At 43.5% G+C, this 18,316-nt stretch overlaps 1 protein-coding gene across 6 annotated transcripts in view; it reads left to right on the top strand.

The window, feature by feature from the left end:
- Positions 1–18,316, top strand: part of SLC19A3 (solute carrier family 19 member 3) — a 28,004-nt gene that overhangs the window by 4,642 nt on the left and 5,046 nt on the right. For 4 of the 6 annotated variants that reach the window (XM_008259270.4, XM_051849100.2, XM_051849098.2 and 1 more), the window contains 2 exons: positions 13,988–14,139; positions 16,847–17,657. In XM_008259270.4, coding sequence (XP_008257492.3) covers positions 13,990–14,139; positions 16,847–17,657 — 961 coding nt within the window. In that variant the 5' untranslated portion in view covers positions 13,988–13,989. Of the gene's footprint in view, positions 1–937; positions 1,079–2,625; positions 2,782–13,987; positions 14,140–16,846; positions 17,658–18,316 lie in introns of those variants that run through there. The other 2 variants (XM_051849099.2, XM_017343176.3) reach the window with 2 other exon arrangements.

Below are 18,316 nucleotides of genomic sequence, written 5' to 3' on the forward strand. Positions count from 1 at the left end.
AGTGGCTTAACCAACTGCTACAACACCAGGGCCTCACTAGATAAATCCTATAACCTGTCTATAGATAAGACATCCTTCACATTGCTATCAGCTACTACAATGTGCAGAACTGTAAAATGGTTCTCACCATCCCTACTTTTTGCTTGATGCACACAATTTTCCCTGCTCTCCCCACCCCGCCTCAATTTCTTGACGGGATGCCTTCATAGCATTTCATGCCTAGGCATTGGCAGTTGACTTTCTAGGCTGTTTTCCAGTCTCATGGTTTTGTTAGGCACATTCCCCATAGACATATGCCCTGAACAATTCTGTAGACATACCAAAACTAAACATAATTTGGGAGGGGTGATTACTTTATCAGCAAACATCTACAATTTAAAAGGGAACGATATGATACATATATGATAAGATAGAATACTTGGTATGTATTTTAAAAATTACTTGTGTCTACCCTTGCAATGATTTTGAGCAAAAGCCAAGCTATTCTGGCCAGCATATTGAATATCTTCTCGCCAGCTTTTGAAGTTGTAGGGAATACTTCATTTCGGCAAAGATTTATTTTCCTTTTTCTTTTTTTTTTAATAAACTGAGGAGCTTGACATAATTGTTTTTCTGAGAGCCTGAGTCATGTAGTACAATTTCTAGTGAAACTAGATTAGAATACTTTAACAATGACATTAAGGGGAACTTTTTTATTTGGATATCTTGCTAAGCATTTTTGTGTTAGAAAGATCTGAAATTAGGGAGTCATATTCTATTTTACAGATGAAATGTTGGCCAATTCCATAATCAAAATTAAAACTAATAAAAATTAAAAATTTGAATTTGGATTTTTTTTAAATGGGATTCCCAAACAGGGTGGCTGTGGAAGGGTGTGGACTTCCGCATACGAAGCCATCAGAAGGGGGTGGGCTTTGGTGTATAAAGCCATTGCTCTTGGCAGCTGGGCTCTGAGGAAGGAGGACCAGGGCCTTTGTGCCTGGGACTCCCAGCAGCCTTTGGCAGGAGGAACAGTGAAGCTGGATCTGAAGACCGGAAGCCAGTACTGATTCAAGGAAAAAACAAACTCAGGGAACAGGTAACTCAAATTTGCTTTGTATTTATTTGAAGAGTGTCATTTGTGGCTAGGCTTACATTTAATGTCATAGCTCTGATTTGTGGGCACTATTTCCATTCTAAAATTTCTAGGACAGACCACATTACAAAGATACTATTCTGTCTTCCTATTAAATAGAGGCCTTGCCCTGGTATAGATTTTAGAATAGACTTATTCATTGCACCAATAGTAATGGAAAAGTTTTGGAGAATTGTTTATGGCAAGATATCTTGGGATAGGATGTATTTTTTTTTTTTTAATTTATTTGACAGAAGAGTTAGACAGAGAGAGAGACAGAGACAGAGAGAGAGGTCTTCCTTACGTTGGTTCACCCCCCAAATGGCCGCCACGGCTGGCGCTACGCCAATCTGAGGCCAGGAGCCAGGTGCTTCCTCCTAGTCTCCAACGCGGGTGCAGGCGCCCAAGCACTCGGGTCATTCTTCACTGCCTTCCCGTGCCACAGCAGAGAGCTGGACTGGAAGAGGAGCAACCGGGACTAGAACCCGGCACCCACATGGAATGCCAGCGCTGCAGTTGGAGGATTAAACAAGTGAGCCATGGTGCAGGCCCCTAGGATGTATTTCTTTAAATGTAGGTATCACTTACGTACAGCAAAGAGTATAGCTTTTTTTTTTTTTGGAAGATTTATTTATTTAAAGTCAGAGTTACACAGAGAGGAGAGGCAGAGAGAGAGAGGTCTTCCATCCGATGGTTCACTTTCCAATTGGCCACAATGGCTTGAGCTGTGCTCATCTGAAGCCAGGAGCCAGGAGCCTCCTCTGGGTATCCCACCGGGGTGCAGGGGCCCAAAGACTTGGGCCATCTTCTGCCTTCCCAGACCACAGCAGAGCGCTGGATGGGAAGTGCAGCAGCTGGATCTCCAACCAGCGCCCATATGGGATGCTGGCGCCCCAGGTCAGGGTGTTAACCCGCTGTGCCACTGGGCCAGCCCCAGAGTATAGCTTTTAAGTAAGTCTTGTGTTAATTGTTTATACCCATAGAGCTATGTCCTATCAAGATAAGGATATTTCACCCACCCAGAAACTCCCTCAGGCCCTTTAACAGCTAGTTCCCACCCCCACCACAGAGGTGAAAACAGTTCTGATTTGAATCAGCAGGAAGTACTGTAGTTTTGCCTAATTTGGAACTTGGTAAAAATGGAATCACAAAGTATGCCCTGTTTATGTCTAGATTCTCTCACAGCACATTGTTTGAAATGCATTTGTTTTGTTCCAAGTAAAAGCAGTTCATTCCTTTTTACAAATCACCTTTCCTGAGTGTGGTCTCTTGTGCGTGATTTGGTATAAATGTTGGTATTGATCTCTACAGTCAAGTTATACAGTACTTTATCACTTTATCACTGAAATTCCTTCAGTGCTCAACTGCTGTCAGTCCCTTCCCGCTTCCCTCCCTAAGCAACCACTTCTCCTTTCTATCGATATAGAGTAGTTTTGCATGCTCTCAGACTTTATATCTTAATAGAATCATATATTTCCGGATGTTTTTGGCACAGCATAATTTTTTGAAAGATTTATTTAATTAGAAAGGCAGAGTTACAGAAAGAGAGGAAGAGACAGAGAGAAAGAACAAGATCTTCCATCCAACCGTTGGCTCCCAAATACCACAATGGCTGGGACTGGGCCAGGCAGAAGCCAGGAGACAGGAACTCCATCCTCATCTCCCAGGTGGGTGGCAGGGACCCAAGTGCTTTAGCTTTCTTCCACTGGTTATCTGGGCACATCAGCAGAAAGCTGGTTGGAAGTAGAACAGCTGGGACTTGAACCAATGCTTCTATGAGATGCCAGCTTAAACAGTTGAGGCACAGCAGTTCATACCATTTTATATTCCTGCAAGCAATTTATAGGATTTCAGTGGCTCAGAATCTTTGCTAACATTTGATATGCTGGCCTTTTTCACTTAGCCATTCTAGTCCTTGTGTTCTCTTTTTTTTTGGGGGGGGGTGGTTCTTATTTATTTATTTGAAAAGCAGAGGGACAGGGAGGGGGATACAGAAATCTTAATCCTCTGGTTCACTCCTTAAATGGCCACAACAGCCAGATCTCAGCTAGGCTGAACCCAGGGATGAGGAACCCCATCCTAATCTCTCACTTCGGTGGCAGAGGCCCAGGTATTTGGGCCATCTCCTGCTTCCTTCCCAGGCACATTAGCAGGAAAATGGATCAGACTCAAACCAGCACTCTGATATGGGATGCTAGCATTGCAAAACATGGCTTAACCTCCTTTGCTATAACACTGGCCCCTTTAATAGTTTTAATTTATAATTTCTTTTTCTAAAAAGATTTATTTATTTATTTGAAGGTGGAGTTACAGAGGAAGAGAGAGAAAAGGAGGGGGGGGGGTCTTCCATCTGCTGGTTCACTCCCCATTTGGGCACAATGGCTGGAGCTGGGCCACTCCGAAGCCAGGAGCCTGGAGCTTCTTCCAGGTCTCCCACATGGGTGCAGGGGCCCCAGCACTTGGGCCATCTTCTACTGCTTTCCCAGGCCATAGCAGGGAGCTGGATTGGAAGTGCTGTCAAATTTACTTTTGCATATGAAGTGAGGGAGTGATGAGTAAAATGCCATTTCAAATAAGATAAAATCACAGGCAAGCTACAGTAGCTCCCTGGAAGGGAGGGAAGCGCTCTCCCGTCCTGACCTTGAGAAAAGGACAACAGGTCATTCTGCTCTCAATCCTTTCACCACGCCTTCCCCTAGCCCCAGCTGGCCCTAGGCTGACTGCAGGTCTTTTGATTTATAAGAAGGTTAAAAGGCATCATTGTTATACTCTGATATCAGCTAAGGGCAAATATTTCCAGTCTTATATGTCAGACTTAACAATGCCCTCCTTTCTGATAACTAAGTTTGTGCTAATGAGTTGATCATAGGGTGGGACCCCTATACAGCCTCAGGATGGAGCCAGTCACTAAGAGACCACGTGGTTAGAGCATTCAAGGGTTGGTATTTTCAGCCCTAACCAGAGAGGGGGAGCACGGGGAGCTAGATGCCAAACTCTAAAAGCTGTTGCATTTCTGAGTTGCAGAACACATGGAGGTGTTGTAAGGGTGGCACACCCTTGAGAGGGCCGGAGACTCTGACCTGCATCTTGTGCTGTCCATCCCTTTGCCTGGCTGCCCATCTCTATCCCTGCTAATATCCTTTTGAATATTCAGTGCAGCTACGTGTTTCCCTGAGTTCTGTGATCCATCTCAGTAAGTTAATCCAACCCCAGGAGTGGTAGTGGGAACCTCCACTCCTAGCAGACCAGAGTATAGATGGCAATTTCCTACCTGCAGCTGGTGGAAGTGGAGAGCAGTCCTGGGGAACTGAGTCCACCTGTGCTGGCATGTCCAGGTAGATAGTTTCAGAGTTGAATTACAGGATGCCCAGTTGGTATCTGGAGAATTGCTTAGTGTGTAGGGAGAAACTCCTAAAACTCTGGCCACAGAAATATTCTTGAGGGTGTGAGTTGAAGGGAAAAAACAATTTGCTTTTTCCTTTAGTAAAAAATGCTGGCCCAGGGGCTGGTGCTGTGGCATAGCAGGTAAAGCCACTACCTGCAGTGCTGGCACCCCATATGGGCACCGGTTCGAGACCCAGCTGCTCCACTTCTAACCCAGTTCTCTGCTATGGCCTGGGAAATCAGTAGAAGATGGCCCAAGTCCTTGGGCCCCTGCACCCACATGGGAGACCTGGAAGAAGTTCCTGGCTCCTTTCAAGTAAAATAAATAAATCTTAAAAAAAAAAGAAAAAAGAAAAAGGTTCTGAAACAAATAGCAGTTTATAGTACTTCCTTAGGAGGCTGATAACATAATGCAGCCAAAATGAAATGGTGGAATATGTTCCGGAACTCTACTTGGCTGTGAAGGCTGGCATCCCCCAGGCAACCCAAGTGTTTAAATGGCATTCACAGGGCTACCTAAGGGATGTGTGTAGTTATTCATAAATGTCCTGTCCTTTCCTTTTTAACTTCTATCCAGTGTCCCATGGTAAAATCATATACATTGTGACCATGTATTCATATGCATAAAATAATATTTTTTAGGATTTATTTATTTGAAAGGCAGAGTTACAAAGAAAGAGAGACAGAGAGAAAGATTTTGCATCTGCTGATTCACTCCCCAAATGGCTGCAACAGCCAAGGCTGGGCCGGTCTGAAGCCAAGAACCAGGAACTTCTTCCAGGTCTCCTATGTGGATACAGGGGCCTAAGGACTTAGGTCATCCTCCGCTGCTTTCCCAGGCAGCTTAGCAGGGAGCTGGATCACAAGTGGAGCAGCCGGGACTGGAACCGGTGTCCAGAGGTGTTGTTGGCATTGCAGGCTGTGATTTAACATGCTATGCCACAGTGCCAGCCCATGGATATCAAAATTTTTTGCACCAAAATAAACTTATTACATTTCACAAAAACTGCTTGAAGTACCCTCATGTAGATCCATGTGCTGTGTAATGACATTTCAGTTGGTGATGGACTACTTATACGAAGGTGGTCCTTTAAGATTATGCACCTGAAAAATTCCTATTGCCTAGTGATGTCATAACCATCATTACGTTATCATGCAGAAGCTACTTTGCTGCCAGGAGTAGAAGATCAAAAAACATGTTTTACTTGATAATGATAATAAATGACTATGTTACTGGTTTATGTATTTAGCATACTTTTTACCATTATTTTAGAGTATACGACGAAATTTAAGAAATGTTATTGTAAAACAGTATAATGGCCTGCTGGCAGCAGCTTCACACATGTTTACTGATCATGGAGTGATTGGCTTATACTATCAAGGTTTGCTAAGTGCACTCAGATACCCACGTAGTGTTGAAACTACATACTGGCCAGCGCCGCGGCTCAATAGGCTAATCCTCCACCTTACGGCGCCGGCACACCGGGTTCTAGTCCCGGTCGGGGCACCGCATTCTGTCCCGGTTGCCCCTCTTCCAGGCCAGCTCTCTGCTGTGGCCAGGGAATGCAGTGGAGGATGGCCCAAGTGCTTGGGCCCTGCACCCCATGCGAGACCAGGAGAAGCACCTGGCTCCTGCCTTCGGTGTGCCGGCCGTGGCAGCCATTGGAGGGTGAACCAACAGCGAAAAGGAAGACCTTTCTCTCTCTCTCTCTCTCACTATCCACTCTGCCTGTCAAAAAAAAAGAGAAAGAAAAGAAAAAAAGAAACTACATACTGACACATTTCTCAGAATGCATCCCTATTGTTACGTGATGCATGGCTGTTCATACAAAGAAACTTCAAAAAGTTCATGGGAAAGAAATTAGCTAATGTGCACTTTCCATGAACTCTTTGAAGTAGTACCCTTATATGTTGCTAATCTAAAGTTTCAGGAAAATAACCCAGCTTCACTCTGAAACTCACTCTGAATTTAACATCCATCATTTTTCGAAAATCCTATTTATAATTCAATAAATTTCTATTGACACTACTATCTGAAAAACTCTTCTAAAATAACATGGAATTGGGATTTTGAGAATATAGTCAGGTTCTCTCTGTAAGGAAAAGGGGCATGGAACAGAGAGGAGATGGGATACAAACTCACAGCCAAAATTTATTCTCAGAGCTGGGTGACTAACTGCACACAGGCTGGACATGTGACAGAGGGCCTAGACTTCAGCAGGCTGGGCTTCTTTATACCTTAGGGTGGGCTAGGGGTCTGGAGAAGAGGTGGGCGGAGAGATAGAGGTGAGTTTCTCCATACATGTTTTTCAAAATGGCACTGGCTTTTAAACCTAAAGAATGCAGGGGCTCAGGTGGGGAACAATAGAGGGCATGAGACTGAATTGGGTCTCTTGAAAGGAGGCAGGGATAAGAGATAAATTTTGGATTTCAAAGGATACAGGGGTAAGGGGTAAATTTTGATTTTATCTACTTTCAGGCAAGGAGCTAGAATGGCTGAGGCTTATGTCCTTGTTCCATCAGTCCTAAAGGAGTACAGATAAGGAGATGGGACGCTGGTTTCTTCCTGGCTATTTCCTGCTGATACGGGGCGTTGACTCAGGGCAGGGCTACCTATACTCTGGATCTGATTGATTAAAGAAGAGTCTTGTGTTCCTGCCTGTGGTTCAGGATCTAGCAACCATTCATTCCTGTAAGAACTTTTGAAATATGTTAATTACACAATGGGGGGCCGGCGCCATGGCTTACTTGGTTAATACTCCACCTGCTGCGCCGGCATCCCACATGGGCGCCAGGTTCTAGTTCCGGTTGCTCCTCTTCCAGTCCAGCTCTCTGCTTTGGCCTGGGAAGGCTGTGGAGAATGGTCCAGGTCCTTGGGCCCTGCACCCACATGGGAGACCGGGAGAAGCACCTGGCTCCTGGCTTCAGATCGGCACAGCAATGGCCGTAGCAGCCATTAGGGGAGTGAACCAACGGAAGGAAGACCTCTCTCTCTGTCTTTTCTCTCTCACTGTCTAACTCTGCCTAGCAAAAAAAAAAAAGGGGGGGCATTTTTTCCCCCAAGAGAGTAATCTTCCTAGATTCAAAGGAGAGAAATTCCTTTAAACCCAATGTTCAGTTACAGCTGAACCAAATTTTTCGTGCATAAGATTATTATTTACCAAAGACATCTCTTTAGATTTTAAATTGAATTTGAGTCTACCTTTGTACCCAAGAAAACACCTTAGGCCAATGATGCCTAGTCAACAGCTACTTGAAACTGTATCTGAAACACATTCAGGCAGCTGCAAGACAGGTCCCAAGGGTAACTGTGGGCTAGGGGCCATTGTGCCAGGGATGAGAAGTCCACTGGAGATTATTCACCAATATGTTAAATTTAATGGGGGAGGTCATCCATTAGAACAGATGGGCACCCTTCTGGTTGGAGAGAGAGTCCTAAGGAGGTGACTCTGAATGGTGACAGAATGAAGGGAAATTATGGAGAAAGAGAGTGGGCAAGCCTCTGGCTCCATGCAATACTGGCAGAGATTTTGGCTGCCGCTAGACAAGGCAGGGGAAAAGAGAAGAAGGCTAGGCATGGAGCATTCTTTAGAGCAAAGTTTCTCAGGACTTACCACTGTTCTTGAGTTTTTCTTGCTTAGCTCTGCCAAATATATTACTGGAGATGGCTGGAACAGAGCTTTTGACTCCACGTGAGAGGATTTAGATGTGAGGCAGAGTAGTGGTGTGAGATGCAGCTCCATTATGTTAGGTTTTAGGATTTTAGGATTTGTAAGAGAGGAGGCAGTTAGTTAGAGGAGACTTTGTTTTAGGGAGGACAGAATAGGGGGCAAAGAGAGAGTAGGAGCTGAGCTCCCTGGACAGAGGGCAGGGGTGAGGTGGGGTGTTGAAGCAGGTTTTCTTGCATTTGAACAGCAGGCAGAGTCCTTTCTTAAGCTACTTGTTGGGGGAGGTGCAGAGTACCACCTGGACCTTGGCAGAAGATGTGGGAGGCTCCTTGTTGAAGTTTACAGTGCATCATCTCAGTAGTTCGGAATATCCCAGGTGTGGGGCTTTCAAAAGCAATAAACATCCTGCTAGTCTTTACAGTATCCTTTTTTTTTTTTTTTTTTTTTTTTGGACTGGTAGAGTTAGACAGTGAGGGAGGGAGACAGAGAGAAAGGTCTTCCTTCCATTGGTTCACCCCCCAAATGGCCGTTACAGCTGGTGTACTGTGCTGATCCGAAGCCAGGAGCCAGGTGCTTCCTCCTGGTCTCCCATGCGGGTGCAGGGCCCAAGCCTTGGGCCATCCTCCACTGCCCTCCCGGGCCACAGAAGAGAGTTGGACTGGAAGAGGGGCAACTGGGACAGAATCCTGCGCTCCAACTGGGATTAGAACCCAGAGTACTGGCACCACAGGCGGAAGATTAGCCTAATGAGCTGCGGCGCTGGCCTACAGTATTTTTCTGTGCCCAAGAGGAAAGAGTGGCAGAAAGGAGACCAAGAGGTCAGGAAGAGAGGAGGGAAGGCAGTTTTGGCTGCCACTGAAGGGAAGAAGCAGGGAAGATCCAGACAGGGGGACAGGCAAGTAAAGGGTCCTGTTCCTGAGGGGGCAGCATCCCTGAGGAAGAGGAAGATAGAAGAAGTCCAGGGTTTGAGAGGAGTCTCCAAGCCTTTCTCCTGCTGGAGGGATTGGAATGAGGAAAGATGACCTTGGAGGAGGATAAAGGTTTAGATGTAGGGGGCCTCTGACCATTTGCCATTTCTCTGTGTAAAGTTATTAATGTCATGAAGAACTTTGAGGGCAAAAGTGCCAATTTCTTGGACATTTCTTTGGTCTTATCTTCCCCTCTAGGCTCAACTTGCACAAATTTAAGAGAGATCAGAAGCGGGCCAGGCAAAATGTGAGAAATTTCAGAGCCCATGGATTTGGTTAGAATGGGCCCATAGATCAGAGGGTCCCTCTCTTAGGGCATCCCCCATGGACTACCATGCAACCCAAATCTTCTCCCAGAGATGAGTGTTCCTGACTCTAAGATAAGCATTCTCACCCAAAAGTGGGATTAAGCCCACCCCATCTTAGACATCCTGGAGGTTTCCTCTTTTTCTGGAACAAAAGGGGTGGGAAGTGGGACTAAAATCTACTGTAGGCCTCCCAGAGGTAAGGGACAACGGCTGGTCTCCCTTGAACTTTGGAGAGACAAGAGCTGACTTCTTTCCAATCCAACGGGCTGAGAATGGGGTCCAAGGTGGCCATGTAGCAATGAGATCTGGTGAGGAGTCAGATGGGTTAGTAGGTAGTCAGGGTGGTCCCATTGGAATTTGGGTTGTAAAATGTTTGCAAGAACAAACAGGCTGCCCTCCTTCCTTCATAATCTCCAAATTTACCATGAGAATAGCAAGAGAGTTCTTCCTAATGTCACAGTTTATAGTGAAAACAAGTTACCTATCCCACCCTTCTGGGTAGTCTGACAAGATGGACAATTGTAAATCAGGTCCTTTGGGTTTTGTCCCCTCCTAGTAACTGAATCCCAATCTGATTGTCAAGTTTTTTTCCCTTCGAAATTGTGCTTAAAAACCCAAATGCTATGGGGCCTTTTGGGTTCTTTCCTCTCTTGGAAGCCCCCCTCTATGCCGCTCTGGCTGGAGGTCTTTTTAAAAAGATTTATTTATTTTACTTGAAAGAGTTACACAGAGAGAGGAGAGGCAGAGAGATAGAGAGATAGAGAGATAGAGAGAGAGAGAGAGAGGTCTTCCATCTGCCGGTTCACTCCCCAATTGGCTACAATGGCCAAAACTGCACTGATCTGAAGCCAGGAGCCAGGAGCTTCTTCTGGGTCTCCCACGTGAGTGCAGGGGCCCAAGGACTTGGGCCATCTTCTACTGCTTTCCCAGGCCACAGCAGAGAGCTGGATGGGAAGTGGAGCAGCCGGGACTCGAACTGGTGCCCATATGGGATGCCAGCACTTCAGGCCATGGTGTTAACCCACTGCGCCACAGCACTGGCCCCAGGTCTTTGGTTCTAAAAAATCTTTTTAAATCTCTGCTGTCCGCTTGGAAATTCTTCTTCCATGTGAGACAAAGAACCAAAGTAACAATAATTTCTCTGCTGCCATTTTCCTGTAATAATCTGGCAAAGGCTCTGGCTCTAAATTTGTCAAAAAACAAGAAAGTACAGTGCAAGTGAGAAAGTGAGTGCCTAAGGCAGTTCTCAAATCATCTGGTTAGTCCTGGAAAAGCGTCTATCAGGGCTGTACAGGTCACTCTGAGGATGACCAGGGTGACCTGAGAGTTACAGCCTCCCTCCACCTAGGAGCAGCACTTGGTCAGAAATGACAGTAAAAAGGGGAAGGTGACCCGTGAATATCCAAAAACAGAGATTGTAGGAAAGAGAATATAAGGGGTGGGCAGAGACAGAAAAAAGGGGGAGGAGTTCAGAAAGGAGAAGAAAGTTCAGAGGAAGTGGGGCGGGGTCATGGCTTTTATTCAGAGAATACAGGAGTACCTGGTTTGGACAAGAAGTTGACCCCTTGCTCCCCACCTCACAAGGGGCACCAAATGTAAAGAAGAGGAGCATAGGACAGAGAGGAGACTGGATGTGAACTCACAGCCAAAACAAAATTTATTCTCAGAGGTGAGTGACCAACTGCCAGCATGCACACAGACCAAATACATGGCAGAGGGCCCAGACTTCAGCAGGCTGGGCTATTTTATATGAGTGGGCTAGGGGTCTCCAAGGGAGGTGGGGGTGAGAGAAGGAAGTGAGTTTCTCCATACAGGTTTTTCAAGTTTGGTTCCAGCTTTCAAACCTAGAGAAGCATACTGGGGGTCAGGTGGAGAACAATAGAGGGTGTGAGACTGAATTGGATCTTTGGAGGCAGGGGTAAGGAGGCAGGGTCAGGGGTAAATTTCAGATTTTGAAGGATGCAGAGTAAGGAGTAAATTACAATTTTATCTACTTTCAGGCAAGGAACTAGAATGGCTGAGGCTTATGTCCTTGTTCCATCACCCTCAACACAGTGTAAGAGGAGAGACTACTAAACTTGCATTAGAACAGTCCAGGCTCCATTTGTTCAATGTGAAAACTGGCACAAATCATACTGTTGCCTCCAGTCTTTCAATTCTTCATGTTTAAAACAAATAAGAACTATACCACCTCTATATCAGAGAAAAGTTAAAAAATAAAATTTTCTAAATGTGAAAACTTTAGAGATTGTGTAAGTTATAGTCATGATGACAGAAGAGAAGTATCTCCCCAATGATAAAATAATGACGAAAACCTAATGACTCCCAATGAAATCATTAGCTATAAGCATCTCCACCAAGAGAGGCAATGACCTTGATGGAATGTGGGTTAACCTATTTTACAGTTGAGCAACTGAACTGCAATACACTAGTAAAAGAATGGAGTATCTCTGTCCTTTAACTGATGCAACAAGGAAATGAGTGCACTCGGAAAAAACAGTCAGCACTTGTAATTATTCTCAGTGGTAGGGCTGGACTCTCATTCTCTTTGCACAAGACTGCCTTCCTCAACTCCTGTACACTGGACTTCCTGATACCCATTGTTCTCTACCTTCTGCCTTCTCCACATAGGCTATAGTTGTTTGATTTAAATTTACTCAACATCTTTCTTGGGTGCCTACTCTGTGTCAGATACTAGCCTTGTCTTCCTGAGGGTTACATTTCAGTGAGGCATATGAGTATATTGTCTTTTTCTGCTTGATCTTCCCAACTAAACCCATTCAATAGCAGCACTAGAATGGTAAAGACAAATTGGTAACATGGTCTTGGGTCCCCAAGCTGCATATAGAAGATGTCGACTTAGAGTTAATCACCATAGATGGAGAGAACATTCTAGTTGCAGAGTCAGCAGATGCTACCCCATGAAGACCATCCTTCATTACTAAGCCTCAGTAATTACCTACCTGATCTAGCCTTTCCTATAAAATCTTTAGTAATAAAGATGGAGCCTACAAACCCAGCAGCTTCCCAGGAAAATGAGAAAACCTGTGCTCTCTTGGCCAAGGGGGCGGGTGGAGGATAATCAACTCCAGTTTGCCCTTGGCGAAGTTTTCACATTGTCAGCATCGCTCACCATTGCTGTAATATCTGCTCTAAAATGTCAGCAGTTTTGTTTCTATACTGGTTAAGCAAGGACTTTGTTGACATAAAAAGGAAATGGTGTTTACCTTGTTTAACTTACAAAGAAATTATGCAGTTGTCTGGGGTCATTTTGATGAAGTGGTGGAGTAGGTGGCAAGCCATGGTGTGACCCAATCAGCCCACTTCTGGATACCTGGAATTCCACCCAAGTGACTTGATCTTCTGGGATGAGAGCCCTCTTGCATCTCTCCAGCCCACTTTAATTGTCCCTGGAAGTTCTTTCTACTAAGCTGTAATCTATAGTATGAATGTATATTTGAATACATTTTACTCACTGTGAAACTGGGTTGTCATTAGGTTAAGTGCAGTAGCAGAAGGGAAATGGCCACCAGAATGAGTTACTGTGGAGTAGCTGAACGATTCCTGTTAGGTGTTAGGGAGACTCAGGTTCAGTTCTTGACTGTGTAGTCACCTGGGAATTTGGCAACATAATATATTTTACAGTTATTATGAGTATTTAATAAAACAGTATGCAGAAAAGCATCATATGTGGAGCAGGTTGATTTCTTTCCTATATTATCTCAGAGAAGTTAATGACAGTCAGAACCACCAAAAAATGTGTAAACTGTTCCACAAAGCCTGATCTGAGTGTGCGGGATCAGTGAATTTTCCTATGCATATTGTAAACCATATGAAAAAGCAAGATGTTTTAAAAATATAGCCACCACAACAGTTTTTTTTTCCTGCTGATTTTTATCTCTAAGGCTTGAATTTCAATCAATGTCTACCTTAGGAAAAAGTGTGAACTATAAATTAGTTACCTGCAAGCTATGAGTTTAATTTATTATGAATTTTTGGAAGATTGGAGATACCTAAAAAAATACCTCGGATATCTATTAAGTGTTCAGCACAAAGCTAGCAAGGAACAGTTGAACATAGTGGTATGTATGTAAATTTAAAAATTAAATTACATTCAGTATGTTAAAGGTTTCAGAATCACTGCAAACATAGTCAGAGATAGGTTTAGTCAACTGAATTTGTTCCCATGGAAGTTCTCCACCTACCAGATGTATACTAGTAATTCATTTGCCAATGTTTCACTTAGGTTCTGCCATGCATTGGCCTGTTGGTTATCATTTATTGGTAGCCACTCATTGTCATGTTTGTAACAGAGAATACTAGGAAAGTGTAACTCTGTTCTCAGCAATAATGAATAAGAAATTCATCAACAAAGAAGGGCTTGGCTGCCTTACTTGGACTATTTGAGAGTAGCTTTTCATCATTCACTTTTTTCCTGTTCAGCCATAGATACATGAAATAATCAAATATCGAAATAATCAGGTTCTCATTATATCCAAGATGGAAAAAAAAAACTTAATTTTTGCTTTGCTTCAATTTGATCAGCCATGGAGTATTTCAGAATGTCACCAAGCAGTTCCTGGATTTATCCCACCGTGATCCTCTGCTTATTTGGATTTTTCTCCATGATGAGACCTTCAGAACCCTTCCTTATCCCATATTTATCTGGAACAAGTAAAAATTTGACGAGCACAGAGGTACGTTAATAAACATACATATCTTAGGCTGGTTTAATTTCACTGGAACATGGACATAGTCAGGGTTTCATTCCACTTGAAAGTACAGTGGCCACACTGACCTCAATGAGTCCCATTTTCATTTGTCATGTAATATAACATTTCAAACTACTCTTTTTTAAAAAAAAAAAAATATTTATTTAAAAGTCAGAGTTACCCGGAGAGAGGAGAGGCAGAGAGAGGTCTTCCATTCGCTGTTTCATTCCCCAATTGACCACAACAGCCGGAGCTTCTTCCAGGTCTCCCATGTAGGTGCAGGGGCCCAAGGACTTGGGCCATAGTCCATTGCTTTCTCAGGCTACAGCAGAGAGCTGGATTGGAAGTGGAGCGGCTGGGTCTCGAACCAATGCCCATGTGGAATGTCAGCACTACAGGCAGCAGCTTTACCCAATATGCCACAACTCTGGTCTCACACTACTCTTAAAAATGGGAGCTGAAATATTAAATCTGTAATAAATGTTTTAAATTATAGAGACTCCTAACATTTGTCTTAATGCATAGGATCATTTTAATTCTCCATTGATTGCAGTCACCACCAGGCACAGGATCTAGTCTTAAAACAACTGATGGGTCACCAAGATGTAACTGAGATCTAATAAAGAATTACACAGTCACATGCCACAAAAGGGATGTCTTGGTCAATGGCAGACTGCACATATGACCATCGTACCACAGTAAGATGATGGAGCTGAAATCCCTTTGCCTGGTGACACCGCTGCTTTATGTCATAACACAAAGCATTACTTATGTGTTTGTAGTGATGCTGGTATATACTGTACTGCCAGCTGTATCCAAGTATAACGTATATAATTAAATATAGTATATAATACTTAATGGTAATAAATGATTGTTACTGATTTATATATTTACTAAAGTCTCATTGTTTTAGATTATATTCCTACTTATAAAGCAGTGTGCTGTATTACACTAGCTGTAACTTTACATCTCACACTTATTGCAATCTTTTGATAATTGCTTCAATTTCTTTTATTAATCTCTGGCTGTTCAGTTTATTGTGATCCTGAGTGATAGGTCCCACTATATCTTAGGTATGTAGTAGGTTTGTGTGAGTATACCCTATGAAGTTCACACAAAAACAAAATTGCCCAGTGTTGCATTTCTCAGAATACTTCCCCATCATTGAGAGACCTATGATAGACATATGATAGTCCTTAGGACTCCTAAATCAGTTATTTATTTATTTGACAGAGTTAGACAGTGAGAGAGAGAGACAGAGAGAAAAAGTCTTCTTTCCGTTGGTTCACACCCCAAATGGCCACTATGGCTGGCACTACACCGATCCGAAGCCAGAAACCAGGTGCTTCCTCCTGGTCTCCAATGTGGGTGCAGGGGCCCAAGGACTTGGCCATTCTCCACTGCCCTTCCAGGCCACAGCAGAGAGCTGGACTGGAAGAGGAACAACCAGGACTAGAGCCACAGCATCTGCCCCCTAAATCAGTTTTGAAAAATATACACCAACAGATGAGACACTAGCATCTTCATATCCCAGCCCAAGAAGGTTCAATTTTCTTAAAATATCTCCCTCCTTACCACAAGTACAACAAGAAAACACAATGGACCCACTGGAAAATTACCTTGATCTGGTTAAACCGACAAGCCACAAATGGAAACATAGTGTAGAGTGTGCAGTTTCACCTGCAGAGCTAATTAGTGCTAAGCTGAGTGATGGTGAGATAGAAAGGACCAGAAGAAGACAAGCTAGTTCTATAGTGTAAAGTCACTTAGGAAGAATTGTGTTTCAGACCTTCCCAGATGAGCGCGTGTCTCAAGTAAGGCAACAGAGGTGCAGGTCCAGAATCAGCTCAATAACCCCATGTGGGGACCATTTAATACACCCACTCTCAAAGCAAAGGCACAGTTGGAACTGGCCTTTGTTCAGTGCCCTCTTACTTCCTGCAGCAACCTCAGTGGACCCAAATGTCAACAAAGAGGAAAAGTTCACTGATTTGACAGGCAGCTGCACTCACCCATCATGCCTCTGAAGATTTTGACAACTTCTACTATCCTTCCTTTATTTCTATGGAAACTGAGGTCTCTTGCATTTCTCATTAATCCATGAGAAGACTCATTAAATTGAGACCAGATTTGCACAATAAGCAAATCAATTGAATTGTGGGAGGAAAGAGTTGGGAGCCTAGCAAATTCATTTGTCCAGGCAGGATGTGAAATGCATTGTTTGTTCCTACTCCTTAATCTGCAGAGTCATTTACTCTGTTCCTAACTTCAGGTGTGTGTTCATCCAGACTTAGGAAGGGCTGAACTGTTTGACTTAGGGAAGAATCAAATGAAGATAAGGGTTGTCAGACTCTTAACATTGTAACCTCTTGATATAATGCTAATCTTTGAACAAGAGGGGAATGGTGTTTTTTAAGAAACTGAAAAACCCAGAACTATCTGTACAGTTTTTTAAAAGTCCTCCTGTGTGTACTATTTTAAACTTAACATTGTTCAGATTCCCCATTGACCTAATTTGTTCTACAAGGATACACATACATATGTGGGGAAGGAAACTATCTTAGTGGTTTCTTTGAAAGTCAGCTTCCTGTCACATTTTTCTGATAAAGAATGTGTGATTCGACGCAGACTTTGAGAAGCCATCTGTGCCTTAGTAATGTGCTGGTGGTCACACTGTTTGTCAACCTCACAGATCACAAATGAGATTCTTCCTGTTTGGACCTACTCTTACCTGGTGCTACTGCTCCCTGTGTTTGTCCTCACCGACTACGTCCGCTATAAGCCGGTCATCATCCTGCAAGGGATCAGCTTCATCATTACTTGGTTGCTGCTCTTGTTTGGCCAAGGAGTGAAGGCCATGCAGGTTGTTGAGTTCTTCTACGGGATGGTCACGGCCACTGAGGTAGCTTACTATGCCTACATCTACAGCGTGGTCAGCCCAGAGCACTATCAGAAAGTGAGCAGCTACTGTAGGAGCATCACACTGGTGTCTTATACAGCTGCCTCCTTGCTGGCCCAGCTCCTAGTGTCCCTGGCCAACCTGTCGTACTTTCATCTCAATGTCATAACCATGGTCTCCGTCTCTGTGGCCTTCATTTTCTCGCTTTTTCTACCAATGCCCAAGAAAAGTATGTTCTTTCATGCAAAACCCAGCAAAGAGATAAAGGAGTCACCAAGCACAGACACAATATTAAGAGAAGCCTGTAAGAATGAAGCACCAGGCTATGAAGAGAAGAAACTCACTGTGACTTCAGGGAACCAGGATAACGGCCACTTAAGCAGCCCCAAAACAGTGGCTTTGAAAGTTTTTGTGCAGTGGTTCCAAGATTTGAAGGAATGCTACTCCTCAAAACATCTTTTTTACTGGTCCTTATGGTGGGCCTTTTCCACAGCAGGTTTTAACCAGACTTTGAACTATGTTCAAATCCTATGGGATTACAAGGCACCATCACAAAATTCTTTGATCTATAATGGGGCAGTGGAAGCTATTGCAACATTTGGAGGTAAGTGTTGATTTCTCTTCCTTTGGCAGGTTACCCCTTTAAGTTCATTTCTCCTGATACTAAATTTTACTAAGTGGTAATAAATTAGCTCCGAGGCATAATAATTTTTTCAAGAATGGAAGGTCCTGGGCAAATAAGAGTGCTGTGACCATGTATTTAATGTGTTATCATTTTAAGCAGCTCAAGAGCTCAGCACTCAGCACCATACAATACAATTCTGGTCAAATCCCTAAGATTCCATTTTGTCATTAGAACATGAACTAATAATGTGCTCTAATCTTTCAGGATTTCACTTAATAGTACAGAAAAAATACAAGGGAGCTTTATTAATGACATTAGAAAATGCATTAAAGGCTTCTAAGTTCTCACTGGAAGAGAGTTTTTGTTAAAGGATTTGGTACAGCTAGTACTCACCTCTAATAATTCTAGGTTATACACCAACATGATTTAAAAGTAGCTTTCTTATGGGATTTAAATGAAGTTGTGAAAGGGAGGAGCAAATCAGAATTCTAATCTCAGAGGAAAATTTCCCTTTGAAGTGTACTCTACAATAAATATTTATATCCTGGCAAACGAGAACTTAAAGGAGACTTTGAAGATATTTTCTAGGAAGTCAGAATTTTCCACACCCTCATTTACAAAAAGTTTCAGAAAACCCA

This window comes from Oryctolagus cuniculus, chromosome 3 (genome assembly GCF_964237555.1).
Source record: "Oryctolagus cuniculus chromosome 3, mOryCun1.1, whole genome shotgun sequence".
Lineage (NCBI taxonomy): Eukaryota > Metazoa > Chordata > Mammalia > Lagomorpha > Leporidae > Oryctolagus > Oryctolagus cuniculus.